At 43.7% G+C, this 15,764-nt stretch overlaps 1 protein-coding gene across 1 annotated transcript in view; it reads left to right on the top strand.

Moving 5' to 3' along the window:
- Positions 1 to 15,764, top strand: part of DNAH14 (dynein axonemal heavy chain 14) — a 2,000,441-nt gene that overhangs the window by 937,889 nt on the left and 1,046,788 nt on the right. The window contains exon 41 of the mRNA XM_069608705.1: positions 11,528 to 11,780. Within this exon, the coding sequence (XP_069464806.1) occupies positions 11,528 to 11,780 (253 nt within the window). The remainder of the gene's footprint in view (positions 1 to 11,527; positions 11,781 to 15,764) is intronic.

Genomic DNA, 15,764 nt, shown 5'->3' with positions numbered 1-15,764 from the left:
GCAACATTGTATGTTTGGTTGTCCCTCAAACCAACTGATTGGTTGGCATTCCCACCCAACCTTGGACTTTCAACTCTTTAGCAGCACATCAGTGAAACGAAATTTAGGTGTTTGATTCCAGACAGACTACTCCCCGTTTTCCCAATTAGTCCATCACCTCTCATTAGTAGGCCGTAAGCAAAAGTCTTCCTTTTGTAATTGACCTTGTTAACTGCTCACTGGCATGGTACATTCAAGGGAGTGTGAGCACAGCACTATCTTCATATGAGGCTTAATGAATAGCCCTTGTTCTCTTCTTTGAAATAACGTGTTGCAAGACCACAAATTTGTCCATTTCGACCTTCTATTTTCTGCTACTTGATTTACTGATTTGTTCTTGCAGATGTTTTCTTCTTCTTCAGTCTATGAGGAATGTCCCACATTCAGAGCTTATCCATGTAAATCCCTTTGTGCTCTGTGCCTATTCCTTAAAGTAGCATCCTTATTCTGGGCCACCCTTGACTCATTGTCTGTTCTGCACATGGAGATGTTCTCCTGCGTCTCCTGATTCTACAGCCTTAGTCTGTCTCTGAGGTAGCTTGGTTAAATCAGACACGAGTCAGCATCCATTTTCCTATCGTGACCGTCCTAGACGCGTTGTAGCAAACCTCTATATGCCTCTTCTATCTTGCTTTACTACGTATTTACAGTTATTGATCAGTAAACCCTGTGCTGCTGTGTGTTTTCATGCTGTGGTGTCCCTCAGGAATCCTCTCTCTCGCCGATTTTGTTTAACATATACATCTGGGCCTTGGTTTGTCTCATCCGCTCTTACGGTCTTAACTGCTACTCTTATGCGGATGACACACAAATCTGATCCGTTTGGATCAGGAGCAATCTGAGGGCTCAGCCTGCCTCCACGACTCCCTTATGGCAGTTGGGGTCTAGATGGATCAGAATTGGTTAAAGCCAAATGGAGATAAGATGGAGGTACTGTTGGTGGGATGTCCCCCCAACCTCTCATTGTGGACCCCTGCCTTTTGGCCCTCCTCCCTAGGCCCTTTACCTGGCCCAGTTAGCAAAGTGAAGAACCTAGGGGTTATTCTCTCTGCCTCTTTGTCAATGTCCAATCAGGTTACAGCCGTTTGCCAGTCTGCTAACCATCAGATCAGGGTCCTTAAGAGGGCCATGCCTATGATCCCCGAATCTCTCCGCCCTCCTGTGGTGGCTGCGCTAGTCCTTACACAGCTAGATTATTGCAATTCGCTGGATCTGTCGCAACCCATCGGCCTTATTCATTGACTCCAGCGTATGCAGAACCTTGCAGCTAGGCTAGCCACCGGCTCTCCCTATGGTGCTCACATTTCACCAGTGCTTCGCCAACTTCACTGGCTTCTGGTGTCTCAGCGAATTCACTTTAAATCACCGTGCATCGTCCATCGGGCAATCCACGGTCATGGAGCTGAATTCCTGCAGTCTAAATTTTCTCAATAATCTCCGAATCGGGATCTCCGCTCTGCTTCCTCTAATTTACTCATCATTCCTAGATTTAATCGGGAAAGGCTTGGCGGCAGAGCTTTTTCTATTGCCGCAGCCAAACTTTGGAACATTCTCCCCCTGTTACTTAAGGCCATTTCTAACCATCTGTGCTTTAGAAGAGCTCTGAAAACTCATCTATTCTAGCTCCTGGCGTCTCGTCCAATCTTCTCTCTCACTGAGCAGTCTTCCTCTCTAGCGCCATGATGCCCTCGGGCGACCCTGCGCTTTATAAATTGCAATAACATAACATGTTAGTGCCATTTCTTCCAGAAGGAAGTGTTTTTATACACAAAACGGCCACATAATTGTGGAGCACAGCGGTGTGTTACTGTGTGTTTTTGTGTTATTGTGGAGCGGAGGAGCCAGAGTGGAACCCGACCTCTGGGTCATCTGACTTACCCGGATTTGGCTGTTGGGTGTGCAGATAAAGTCCTTTGGCAGAGTTGTGGCAATCTTTGCAGTCTGTGAAGACGTTGGACCCGGAAGCCAGACCCGAATTGGGAATCAAATTGATGCTTGAGGTTACACTTGTCCGACTCGGCAATAAACACTCTTCATAAGCTCCTTCAAATAATTAAAATAATTGGATAGTGGACTGAATCCCTTGCCGTCTACTCAACTTCTGAACTGACCTGTCCCCCCCACCCTTCCCGCTCCCTCCCTCCCTTCCGTCTTCCTACCCTTTGGAGTTGTGTAATCCAGTCGATCCTGCCTGTTCAGGTCCTTTAATTGTGACTCTTGGAATCAAATGGCAAACCGCCCATGTACCAGCCGCCAAATGAAAATAAGAGAGGTGGAAGAGCCAGTCCTGAACAGTTCTTCCCCATGCCGCTACACACAAGCTTCTGAAGCTGTGCTGAGGGAAATCTCACCGTATGTCCCTACTGTGAATGAATTGCGGGAAATGGGGGAGTCCGGTGAATATAGCCCGGCAGCGGTATCTACATCCATAACAAGTGCATAATCAAAGAACAGGTCCTCAACAACATCTGGGTCAAACCAGCAAAACGAAATTGATTCAATTCAAAGGGAAAAGAACTCCCCCCTCGATTGATAGCACCCGCCAGCACTATGTCTTACAATCAGACAGTAAACTTCTCAGGAGCGGTCACTATGGTTTATGTCCAACAACGAGACATCTACATTTTTTTGGAATATTTGGATGGTTATCAAAAAACGAGAGACGACTATAATCCAAAGGTATGTGATGGCACTATACCCACAATGTGGGATGATGACAACACATTCTTAGAGGAGGAATTTTCATGCCTTGACTCCCCGGAATATGCTCCTCAGGTGGAGCACCCTCCTTTGCAGTCTCAGGGTGGGATTATTGGGCAATCCTTAATCGGCCATATGAACTCCCTGGAAAGTCAACATAGTGCGTTGGCTGCAAGACTATATTGGCCTGGCAGAGAAGGTTAAGTGATTCCTTCTCAAAAAAAGTTCTACTCCAAACACCAGTGAATCCTGGGATTACTAAAATGGAAATGCAGCCAAGTGAAAAAGAGGCACCGGAGATGGTGGAGAGCCAGGGAGCCACGGTGATGATGGATGCACAAAAAACAAAAAAACAAAAAAAAGTGAGAACGATAACCGGGGGCGCGTGCAAAGGATCACGGTCAATATTGGTCTTGGTTGGCCTCAGCATTGGCGAAAGACTAAAAAAATGTAACAGCCAAAGGTCCTTCATAGATGACCTTTAACAATGGGATTGTGGAACATGTTGAATTATGTTGAGACCCTGATGGTGAAAAATATGACTGAAAGTGATCATCATCTCCTGGTCTTGTAATGGAAGATGCAAGTTGTAGATCCCCTGAAGGTGAACCCTAGGCCCCTACAAGTAAATCTAAGACAGAACTGTCTATATAGTCCACTGAATAAGGTCCCTCAAATAGTGTCAAAATATAGACAAGTGTTGGGATTCAAGAATCAGGGTTGGATACCTTCCCTTACTGTTTAATTTTGTCATGGCCCTAGATCGGCCAGCTCTAATAAATCTAAAAGACTTCATTTCTATGATAAGGATCTTGTGGCTGCAAGGAAACAGTTTAGAGTTGACCTGAGGAAGATAGACTGTCTGAAGGATCCAAACAGAACAGCCCTTAAATGAAAAAGGAAAAGAAACTGTAGAAATTGGCTTTTGGCAACTAAAGCGATGCACCTCCAAAACGATGCCGAAAACATGCTCAACACTATATCCAAACGAAAGTCACAAGATCTCTGGACTATTCTACATGATAATTGTTAGGAAAGATTTCCATGTATGTGTAATTTTCCCTCCAGTTGTGTACCCCCCAACTTTTTGCTTTTGTCTGACCATTCTAGCCTGCACTCCTCTGGGTTTTCGTTCACTTTGTTATGGGGAAACTGACATGCCCTTAAAGACAATCAGTACTGGGAGACTTTGTTTCCCTTAGTCCTTTCCAATGTTGCAAGTTCTTTGAACATTTTTACCAGTGCACAAAGTACCTTAAAGTATAGTGCGCTGGGGTCTTCCTTTAGTTTCCAAAGGCCCTAGACACCCTCAAAGGATTTTTCGGTAGAAGTACAGATGTCTCTTGGACAGAGCTGGTGGCAGCTGTTATTTATCTCATATTCTGAACCCTTTTCTTTCGGTCCATATCGCATTTAGCACAAGGTCCTTTGTTCTGTCATTTGGCTATCTTGTCCCTTTGCCTTCCCCAGATCGAGCAGACCCGGGTCCATCCTTATTTGGTCATGCATTCTCCACGGAAATGCCAAGCCTTCGCAGGCTTCTGCATTACTTGTGTGTGTGCCTCAAGGATGTGGGCTGGACTGTCTAGTTCCAATACACATCCTGGGTGCCAGAGAGTCTGGTGTGCTGGGAATGTCTGCGACCAGTGTGGTCCATGATTGGTCCACGTCGTGCATGGCTGCATGTGAGGCGCAAAGGAGATTCTGAATATGAGAAGGGCACAAACACCCATACCAGGCTGATCACTTGAGTTCTCACTGAACCTAGGATAGGATCCAAGCATCCTCAAACTAAGAAGCAGAGTCGAGGAACCGCTGGTGACCCGCTGGAAGGTTTGGCAGGGCTCTCTGAGCCTGCTTTTGTCCCACAGGACCCCTCTGTATCTTATTGAACTGGAAGGTCTGCAAAGGTGCTTCTCCCCATTTGAATAGTGGAAACAACTATTTGCAGCACCTCCACCTTAACCTGCAAGTGAGACTTTTGGGAATTGTTCCTGGGCCAATCAGTGAACTGACCAGCTTGCGCAGGACCTTTGTGCTGGAACAGCTGCCATCTTGAGTTAACTCTTGAGACTTTGGAGATCATAAGTACGGGGTTCAAGGCACTCTCCCACCAAGTTTTGTACACCTAGGCGCCCTAGGTCTGGAGTTAGCAGAGTATACCTGAACCCAAGTACATGCCGTCACAGTGACGCCCAGCCGTGGTGACGAACTTCGTGGGTGTACTGCTGCAGTGCCCCCCTCTGCCCTGAGATGAGCTGGAGTGAATTTGAGTGGATCCCTTCAGCAGGAGAGGAGAAATCGCCACTGTCCCGCCACAGAATCCATCCTGGAACTCAGCCACTGAAAGCTGCACTTTTGCAGCATTTGAACCCGCAACCGAAGTGAACTCGACTGGCAAAGTTTGGTCTGGAGGGTGCCTTGGATTGGTGAGTATTTGTAACCCTTACCGGTGGCCCCTGGTGCATCCATCAATTTGTATGCACGAGTGTCCCCTGAGGGCCACTCACCTTTACCGAGGTAGCTTGTGCTTCCGAGCTATTCCCAATGCTTGGAGTCTGTTCCACCCTCTTGGGGAGAGCCTCCTCGAATAGTGGGAACTTATTCTTCACTACCTCACCTGCCTTCCTGAGCTGCTACAGCCCCTGCAAGAGACCCCGTTTTTGCCCAACCGCACGATCGCGTGCATCTGCACCCGAAAGTACATTTTAGCGTAAGGTTCCACTCTTTGTAGGGACTGGACTGCCTTTCAGTTAGGATTTATAAATTGAAGGACTGCCTGAAGTATATTCGCACTGTTTGCCCCTTTCCCTTACAGGTTGTGGACCCTTACTGTATGCCATTCCTTTACGCCATTGTAACTGTATGTATGTACTATAGTATTGTGGGTTTGCTTTAAGTCTTACTGTTGACCTTTGCGTGTGTTTGATTTTAAAGGCCTTAAATAAATGTATATGTATATTTGATATACACCTGACTGAGAGTAATTTGTAGTGTCGTTCACTGTGTGTGCTCATTGTGGGCTTTCAATCACCCTCACCCCTCCTGAGACCTAGTCTTGACCGCCGCCAATGCAACCTTGATCGGTCTGGCTTGTCCAGAAAGTTACCCTGATCCAAGAAACTAGGCTGGCCTTCTGAACTTCTGCCCACCAGGTCAGAGTTCAGAAATCCATCTTAACAATAATACATTGCGCCAACAGTTGTGCCTTCTTTCAGCAGTAACTGACAACAAGTGAATCTCCCAGTTTTCTCAGTTATTCGCTCCAATGAAAGAAAAGAATCTCCATTATCTTGATCCTATGAAGGATCATTGGGCAATTGAGTTTGATACATTGGACATCCTGCTCTAAATAAAAGATCTAAATCCATCTCGAGCCGCAGGGCCAGATGGATTGCATAACCGCCTGATTAAAGGAAATATGTAGGCATGGGCAAAGTTCTGTTCAGTTCTATTCTCTCGGATATTAGACCAAAGGTCAATTCAAATATCTTGGAAATCCACCCTGATTGTCCCCATTTTGAAGAAGGGCGAAAGAGAGGACCCGCGAAACTATACACCCATCACCCTTCTTGATAGTTTGGGGAAATGGTTTGCCTCCCTTCTATAAGAAAATCTAACCAATGGGCTGTACTAGCGAGTACGTTGCGCCCCAGGTAAAAGGGGCTTGTTAAAGGGATTGGAACCTCCCTCAAATGATTCTGAGCTCATTAAAAACCAGAGCATTAAATAATAAAACCAAGCTGTATATTACGTTCATAGTTCTTGAACAAGCATTTGACAGCATAAATCGGGAGACGCTCTGGGCAAAATTTAAATCCTGCCACTGCCACCCAGACCTACTAATGGCCATCAGAGAGTTATACACTGGCACGGATATTCAGGTGTGATTATCCAGGGATGGGGCTCTTTCTGAGAAAATTCCAATGTATAGAGGGTTGAAAAAAGGCTGCCCGCTGGCCCCAATCCTATTTAACATGTAAATCTCAGATATGATGACGAGCCAACTAAATTTGAGGTCATTGCCACCTAAAATCTATGGACAAAAAGTCCTGTGGATCATGCACGTGGATGATCTGGTCATTACTAACCAGACTAACCAAAATACCTTCAGCTATCCCTCCGCAAATACCTCCCCTCTCGAGCTCTTCGCTCCTCTACTTCTAACTCACTCAGAGTCAGTCGTTTTTCTAAGAAACGAGCTGGGGGTAGATCTCTGTCTTCGGCTGGGGCCTCCCTCTGGAACAGCCTCCCTGCCACTCTAAAACTTGAGGAAAACCATCTCTGATTCCGGAAGCACCTCAAGACCTTCCTCTTTTCTTCTGCCTTCGCTCCCCCTCTCCCCTGCTGATCTGTTCTCTCTTGGCACCGTGCACCTGGCCACCCTCTGTCTTTTGGGCCCAGGTACCTGCTCATCCTGCCACCCTCCCGCACTGCCTCCGGGCCACCCCTTGCACTGGGGTCTGTATCTATACCCATACAGCCCCCCCTTTTTCTTCCTGAACTTATCAGACCTACCCTGTCTGCTGCCTTAAACCTAGCACTTGCAAATTGCTGGCTGCATTACCACTGTTTGTTGCCTTTATTATTTATTTATTGTTATTTATCTGTTTCTCCTCTGCTTCGCACTTTCCACCTCTCCCCCTCTCCCATGTACTTTTCCCCTCCCCCCTCTCCCATGTACTTTTCCCCTCCCCCTCTCCCATGCACTTGCGCGTTCTCATTGTCACTGGGCCTAGTAAGATCGCTGTTTTGTTCACCCCTGTTCCCCTCCCTTGCCTTGTTGCGCTCTGAAACACTTGTGTACGAGCGCAATAGAAATAAAATATCAATCAATCAATCAATCAAGACTCCAATTGGACTACAGAGAACTCTGACTCAGCTAATTGAGTATCTTAAAAACAATGATCTGCGCATTAATACCAAAATAAAAACGGAGATCATGATTTGGCCTCGAGAGAAAAGAAAGGAAGCGCTCAAATTCAGATGGATGATAGAGAACAAATCCATAGAATGTGTTGAGGAAATGACCTACTTGGGAATTCCACTTAATATGAGCTCTGTAGAAATGCAATGGATGACAACCGTAAAAATGAAATGTAAAAGATTGGCAACACAGGCTCTTATGATACACAGGAGATATGGGAAATGTTCATTGATTCTGACTCTCACCTTCCACAAACAGAAGGTGGTCCCAATTCTGATGTATGGGGCCGCGACTGCCTTAAACGTACCCGTGCACTTCTGGGAGGTTTTAGAGGGCCAGTTTTGGAAGCGGGTATTACATCTCCTGAAATCCCTCCCAATGGTAGCCATCAGATATGAACTGGGGCTACAATCCATCACCTCGCTGATTGGATAGAGAGCCTTCGCGCTTTATAGGAAAACCATTGAAACAGATGCCCCTCTCCCTTTCAAGATCATGAACAACAAAGGCAGGAAAGAGGTTGACAGAGTATTAGACTTATGGAAAACTAACTGTCAGGTAGTATTGGATTCCCTTGATCAAACAAAGTCTACCCTATTAGAAACACCTGATAGAAGAGGATCCTAGAGCAAGACTGGATCAGCACACGGGTGCAAAGGCCGATGTACAAACTTTCGTTGAGTATGATATGGGAACAGAGACCTATTAATCAACTCCCAGCATATCCTAATACATTCCCTTCACCTTATTACAGGGATGTCTTCATGAGGCTAAGGCTAAATGTATTACCTACACGGGAAGTCTTGGCATCAAGAAGGCAAATAGAGAAAAAGGATGGGTTCTGCAGATTTTGTCCTGATCCTGAGATTGTTGAATCTGTTAAGCATTTGATATTAGAATTTTCTGGGTTATCAGAGTTAAGAATGATGCATATGAAAGATGTTATTTTGGACTTGAAATCACGGTCCTTGGAGAACTGGTGGCACATGTTCATAATTGGAGAAAAAAAATCCCATGTTGCTGACCGTATTGAAATTTGTTAAAGCAGCTTAGGAATTGGAATAGGATGCTGTTTAAATAATTTTAAAGTTTGATTGGGTCAAAATTGTCAAACCACACATCTGGAAGTTGGGAAGGTTGTGACATGTGGAGGTTAGATGGTTACCAAATTTGTGGTAGTGTTTCATTCTTTTGGCTGTAGTGATGAATTGATGTCATGAATTTGGTGATGATTTTTATGAAAGGTTTGATATAAACAAAATACATTTTTTAAAGTAATCTTTGTAGTCATGATTACTTTAGCTTTTATTTTTTTTATAAAAGGTACATGTTTCTCTTAGTGTTTCAGTTACATTGTTACTCTTAAGTATTTTCATATCGTTTCAACATAGGTTCGTATAGCTTCTTTATGACATCATTTCACGATCGTCAAGCTTCACTTAACACTCCATAGTGGCCAATGGCGCGTGCTGGCATTCTTCTATGTGGAATCCCTTCACTGACTCAACGTGAGGGTACATTCTGTATGGCTGTCTGAGTGCAAAGCTTCTCTCATAAACTCATTGCGGTATGGGAACAACACATGGGTCCCATTTACTGCTCTTCTCTGACTATTACAGTATGACAGTGGTGAGGGGGTGGGAGCTTGTGAGAAATCATCTACCTGTTCCTCTACAGTAGGTTGAGGAACTCTTTGGGTTGGGGGATTTCAGTCTTTTTAAACAGTTCTTGGCTCAAGATGAAAACATCTTCCAAGTGCTTCTCTGATGACTGGTTGGTGCTTGACGGAAGCTTAATCCCTATACACTTGACCTCTTGAGTGTGTGGTTAGGGGACATGTCTCTGGTCTCTTATTTTTTGATAGACCCCAGGTGCCTTTGCTTAATAGGTACCCCTCTGTGGCTTGGTTGACCCTGCCCTTGGTTTAATTGTATGTAGTGGAACTTCTTTGGGTGTTCTTTGGGGTTTTGATTTGTGGTTCCAGATAATGGCACAGTCTTCTAGGAGCTCTGAATGGAAGGTTCTATCGTTTCTTTCCCCATTGCCCTGCACATTGGGCCTCTGTGGTGGGGCAGTGGGTGGGTGATGGGCTTGACATTGACCTCCTAGGTATGCACCCTGTTTGTTACAGGGACACTCTTTCCCCTTTCTGCATGAACACAGGGTTTGGCGCTCCTTAGTGTTACACTCCCTTGTCTGCTCACGTTTGTGAGCTAAGCCAGAATACCTATTGTTTGGTCTAGCTCCTTTCAAATCAAACGAAACAGAAGAGCTTTCTCTGCAGCTTAGTGAATGGGCCCTCACCAGGTGACAGGGTGCCTTGCCTGGGTGACCTCTCATTAAGATACTTCAAGACTCACTCATTGTGGTCCTTATGTAGGTACAAATACATTTCTTGACAGAAGACCTGTCCTTTCATATGGGGCAGGCCTCACCCTCTGCAGTTGTTTGTATGCACCTTCTCAGCTCTGGGGCCTCTATGTAGGTGCTCCTGTTGCTCCCCAGCACCCTTCCCAGATCATGCTAATATAGAATGTCCATTGCCGGTTTCATCATAGAGACAGATCCTGCTGGCTTCTTCAGAACTTCCTTATAGGCACCTAAGACACATCATGTTTACACTTAGGACATATAAATCAGCCCTTCCTGGGCCTCAGAATGTTTGCCTTCTTTGTTGGGGCACCAGCTAATTCTTTTAGGATCAGGATATGCGAAGAGGGCATCCCAGCAACCTTTTGTTTTGCAGATTGCGCAGAGAAAGCAAGTAACCTATAGCACATATTTTATTTGCATATCCTAGTTTAAAAGGGCCTAGATCCTGTTTAATTTAATCACCTTTAAGGATCAAAGTATTGGATTGACTGGGGAAGCTCCTTTGCACTAGAAAGACGGTCCCTCTAACTTTGTCTGCTCAAATCTGGTTAAATTCATGAGCAATAAATGAAAATATTTAGCAACAAGGATTCTTGGGTGCCATATGTTCAGGTAGTAACCTATATTTAGTTTAGCTATCTTACTATATGATTGGTCTTTGTTTAATGTAATAATCTTAATGGCTATAAATGGTTGATTCTTCTTATTTTACATATTTTCCAATTTTCCTTTTATGGAACATGAATATTTGTATACCTTGCAATGATATTGATGTTTTTTTCTTAACCTTTATCAAGAACCAAAGATTTCATTGGCTCACAACAAAAATAACAATGTTTTTACAATTAAGATATATTCTTATTTTCCTGAAAATGCCCACATCGACAGTGATAACTAATGAATAATCATTTTACTCCATACCAAAAGCAGTGGACAAACTACTCCCAACTCAAAATTCTATATGGATCCCTGATTACAAGAAGCATTAGTGTGTTTTTTATTATTCATATATTGCAAGAAAATCCGCATCATACCCATTTTCATATTGCCATATTTTGCGCAATGACAATATGTGAGCCTGCAGTAGTGTACCTTTGGAAAGCTGAACTACATTAATCCCTTTTCACTCTTTATTTATAAAGTTTGCTGATCACCTTTGCACAAAGTCACACACACCTCTTGTGTGAAACCACCAGGGCTGGCTCAGCCTTTCTCCCTTCCAAAGTTTATAAGTTTGAGTTGGGTAATAGTAGCACCTATTTTTTCCACAGCTCAAAACAGCTTTATCGAAGACAGCATAGTTCATTGAACATAACATGCACAAAAGATGCACTGAGTATTATCCCTCCCAGTCAGACCTTTTTACTGTTTCACTGCATGACTGTTTCGTGACATTTTAATTTGAAAAAGGTGACTGTTTCATTCATATTTTGTCCTGAGCTGCACTTTCATTCAGAGCATTTTACATAATTCTTAACGTTTTCCCAGGACCCTGTTGATCTGGGTTGGAGACCCTACATGAAAACTTGGATATCGAAGGTTTCTGCAAAAATTACTGTGCCTGGAGCGCAATTTCTTGAAACTTTGTTCACAAAAAGTGTAGAAGAAGGACTGAACTTTGTGCACAAACACAGGAAGATGCAGCCGTTCCCTGCACAGGAGATTGGAATTGTGAGCAATCTGTGCAGAATTCTTGATGCGTTCTTTGACTTTATTGCCAAAAATGGAGGCTTTTGCAACAGTAAGTGATTTAACTTCTTTTTTTTGTTAATGCTGCTTATTTCTTTTACAGTATAACAGAGTTGTACATACATTCTTAAATATATTAACATGCATGTCAAATGTTATTTCTTTCATTGTAAGACAGTTACGTGATAGGTTTAGTGGCAAAATCTTTGTATCCATGCCTACACTTCCTTAATTTTACTAATGCTTACAGCTTAGCTTTACAGCAACATGTGTGCAGCCTAATGAATATTTGTCCAGCTGTTGGCGATGGCCATAGCTAAAACATGAAAGGGAAGAGGTCTCTTAAGATTCCATCAGTTCTACGCTTCTGTTCTCACTTATGAATGCTTCCAATGGGCCTATATTGCGGTTGGCATCATTGGTGCCTTTACTACGGACCTGCAAGATATAACATTATGAACATAGTATTCTGTTTCATGTTGGGTTTCATTCATCGATGAGAGATGAACGTTCACCAAGTGCTTTTTTGTTTGGTATGGTTGTTCTTATCAAGTGAATCTTGAGAAGTAGGAAACGTAAATGTGTCTCAATTTCTTCTGTGCTGGTTCTTTAGCACTTTGCAGCTTAGAGCGCAGACTTTAATGGCAGTTTTTTGGCCTGTTAGTCTGATACTAAATGTGTCCTCCATTTACATCCTATTCAGTGAAACTCTTTGGGGACAGGATATGATGTGTAAATCTTGTAAAAATATTATACCCACCAAGAAACACCTAATATGTTTCAATTTCCCACAAAACATTAACGCAGTGGTGGGCCTTACTGGTAGGGTTAGTTATACAGCTAGAACACATCCATGAGAGGTGCAATTTAGTAGAACCTGTTGAAGCATGATTCAGAAGTATCCACGTTTGTTCTGTCCACCTTAAACAGTCATACACAGAATATAAACAAAAGCAGAAGCACTAGCACTGTTGCACAGAATGTTTGAATCAATTTGATGAGCTTGAAAATGTGCAGGTGAAGAAATACCGCCCATTGCCTTGCCATCTCACTGAAAGACAGGTACAACTCTCACAAAATAAATGCCTGTTACAGCAATGAAAAAACAATAAGAATGACTGTAATATTCCATTCTTGAGAGATGAAGCTGCTTTTGTGGAAACGCATGGAAGTATGTATGTCATGGAGAAGCTGGAATAAGTGGCGATGACTAGAAGGTTTAGAATTATTCTTAACCACTGCCATCACTCTTGTCAACCCTCCAGACCATTGTTCTTCAGCCAGCCAAGCCATTACAGAAGGGAAAGACCATATGCAAAAGAGGCAGTCCAGCCAGAACTGCTAGGTTACATCCCTTCTGCACAAGACCACAAGCATGCCCCGATGTGTTTCTGCCTCATTGGGTCTCTATGCCCAGCAGACACAGGACTCATTATTGGGCATACTCGTCCGACTCTGGGTGACAAAGCAAAACAAAGAGGTGATGCCTGGAAGGTTTAGAATGAATCTTAAACCTCTGACAATTGATTTGGGCAACCCTCCAGACCACCGTTCTCCGCCTGCTAAGCTATTACAGAAAGGAGAAAGACCATATGCAAATCAGGCTTGGACCCACCCCAAAAGGGGCAGTCCAGCCCAAACTGCTTGGTCACATCCCTTCTGTACGAGACAGCAAGCAACTCAAGATATGTTTCTTCCTTATTGGGCTTTATCAGTGAGGTGTAGCTTGGGTCTGTAGGCGCAGCATGCATGGGAAGCACGTCTGGGTATCTCTTCCTTTGTTTTGAGAAGATCATTTAGGGGCATGAGGATACGACTAGGGGCAGGGATACAGTGAGATGTATTGTCTGCTGCCTGATGTTTGTGGTTCCTGAAGACACCCTTGAAAAATTATATTTGGTGATTGCCAAAATCAGTGACCTAGTGCCCCACACGTTCCCTAATACAAAAAGTCAATCAGACAACAAAGTTCGAACTTAATTCACACTACTTGATAGGGCTACGTTTGAAGTACTTCACGCTACTTCAAAATACTCACTTTAAGTATAGCATGTGTGACAGACGGATCTGAAGGGCAAGCATGTCACCAGTATGGTTAAACACTCATTATTATACACAGAATGAAGAATGAGTGTAACCCATAAAGGGTCTAAGGTGGTCCCTCCTATATTGAATAAAGAATAATAATGCTAGTAGCAAAATGGTGAGGATGGGATAACTCAAGGTGAGTCACTATTTAGAATTTAAGGATCTTTTCCTGATTTCCTTAAATTCTAAATAGTTTCTGATATATGGAGCCTGCCTCAGTTCTTGGCTTCCACTTATAGTCTCAGGGATATAACGCCCAGCTTGCTTCTTGGCTTCACAGTCCCAAGGATAAAGCCCCCAGCTTGCATCTTAGATTCACCTACCAATAAGTACTTCTCCACCCTTACTGTAGGGTATGTGTAAGGATCAGATATTTTAATCCTCTCGCTGTTCACCCTCCTGGGTCACAGTCTTCGCCTTGACTGGTTCTTTGCTCTGTCATTGTCTGAGATACAACCCTCAGCAGGCTCTTGAAAATTCCACTCCGTCACTATTAATACTGTATCTGTTCTAGCTGGTTATAATATCTAGAATTAGGAGGCTCTGTAAATGCTCAGTGATTTGCTTCCTCCTGGTGCGCAGAAAACATTCTTCTTTTGCTTGGCTGAGGGTAAGGAGGAATTTATACAACAGATGCAGGTTAATATGGCCCTTACTGTCCATACAACTAGAGCCATTCATTGTTAAGTCTGTATGCGTAAACACCATTATCTGAAGACTTGCTCCCTCCATTCTGACCTCCAGGATAAGTTGAAGGAACTTCTGTTTGGCCGGAAAAACCTTATTTTTCCCATTGACAGGTGAGGTCCTTCAAATATGTAATAAGGGCCATGTTGCTGCCAAAGTCTCAAAACCCCATTTCTGCTTTCTTTATATCAGGGTCTCCTTCCCCAGCTGCATTTTAAACCTTTAAGGAACGACAATTGTCCAAAAGCAAATCTTCCATCTCCACTTCACCTTTGGGTGGATTTACTAAAATGAAAAACTGATTTTGCTCTAGAATGAAACCAGCAGTGTCCTCTTCTACCAATCAAGACTCTGCCCCAAGGTCAGGGTGGCACCAAAGTGGAGGTGCATAATTTTTTTCTTCAAGCCTGGCTCCATGCATCCCCGGTCAGAGGAAGGATTCACTCCTTTCACAAAGTCTGGTCGAGCACTGCACAAGACCCTTGTGTGCGCACTATTTTTGAGATGGTGTGTTTCTGAACTTCCCTCCTTCTTCTCTGTTGTCCCCACCAAGGTTTCAGAGGTCTTCTCCAGAAAATATTCAGGCGATTAAAAATCTTCTCCATCTCAATGACATAAAAGTTATTCCAGAGAATTAAAGGGGGTCTATGTTTCTATTCTCGATATTTCACAGTATTGAACAAAACAGATGGGTGGTGGCAGCAAGCCCATCCTAGACCTCTCAGAACATAACAAGTTCCTACTCTTGGCAACCTTTTTGATGGTGAGACTGACTCGGATCTCAGAGGCCCTCCAGGTAGGGCATTGGTTAACATCAGTGGATCTTCGGAATGCCTATTTTCATGTAATGATCAAAAATATGCACTGTTGTTCTGGACATTCACTCTAAATAATCAGCACTATCAGTATAGGTGCCTTCCCTTCGGCTTGAACGCGGCTCCCACAGTGTTCATGAATATACTTTGGCTTCAGAAGATCCACATTTATCACTATCTGAACGATTAGTTAATCAGGGTTGCCTCTTTAGAGGCCATCATGTACAGTGCCTTCATGACTTGGGGTTTTCTGTCAATGTGAAGAAGTCATTATTTCTCCCATCTCAGAAAATCCATCTAATTGGAGCAGTTCTGTACACTTCTCTGGGTACGTCCTTTCCTCCGCATGACAGGATTCTGGCATTGTGGCAGACAATCCACTACTGCATTATTAGAAATCAGACATCTGCTTGCTGGTTCCACAGGCTTCTGGGACTGATGACCGT

The sequence above is a fragment of the Ambystoma mexicanum genome, chromosome 4q (assembly GCF_040938575.1).
Source record: "Ambystoma mexicanum isolate Mex_15411 chromosome 4q, UKY_AmexF1_1, whole genome shotgun sequence".
Classification (NCBI taxonomy): Eukaryota; Metazoa; Chordata; class Amphibia; order Caudata; family Ambystomatidae; genus Ambystoma; species Ambystoma mexicanum.
This window is presented reverse-complemented; position numbering and strand designations above follow the sequence as displayed.